A 338-nucleotide genomic window follows, 5' to 3' on the forward strand; every position below is an offset into this window, starting at 1 on the left:
CAGCCCCCACCCCCGGTAACTGCCCTCTCTGCTCGCAGGCGCCCACGTCGCCCACAGTGGACGGAAATAAAGGGCTGAAGTTGCCACCGCCTCCCCCACCCAAGTCCAAGCGGCTGTCACAGCTCTGACCCACTGCCCGCCTGCAGCTGCATTGTCCCCTCACGGCCACCCCTGCCACTGGGATGGAAAAGCCTGTGGTGCCCTTGCTCCCAGCTGGCTGCTGGACAAATGGCTCTGCTTGGTTCTTGCCTGCTGGACCACCCCTCACACGCCTCTCTTGCAGTACTGGGACTCCTTGTGTGCCCTGGCACCCAGGGTGGCACAGGGGACTGCCACCC

At 65.1% G+C, this 338-nt stretch overlaps 1 protein-coding gene across 1 annotated transcript in view; it reads left to right on the forward strand.

Annotated features, from left to right (window-relative positions):
* Positions 1 to 128, forward strand: part of LOC106888583 (dedicator of cytokinesis protein 2-like) — a 79,289-nt gene extending 79,161 nt beyond the window's left edge. Inside the window, exon 52 of the mRNA XM_014942918.1 lies at positions 4 to 128. Coding sequence (XP_014798404.1) covers positions 4 to 128 — 125 coding nt within the window. The remainder of the gene's footprint in view (positions 1 to 3) is intronic.
* The last annotated feature ends 210 nt before the right edge of the window (positions 129 to 338 follow it).

The sequence above is a fragment of the Calidris pugnax genome, unplaced genomic scaffold, assembly GCF_001431845.1.
Source record: "Calidris pugnax isolate Ruff unplaced genomic scaffold, ASM143184v1 scaffold15, whole genome shotgun sequence".
Taxonomy (NCBI): Eukaryota; Metazoa; Chordata; class Aves; order Charadriiformes; family Scolopacidae; genus Calidris; species Calidris pugnax.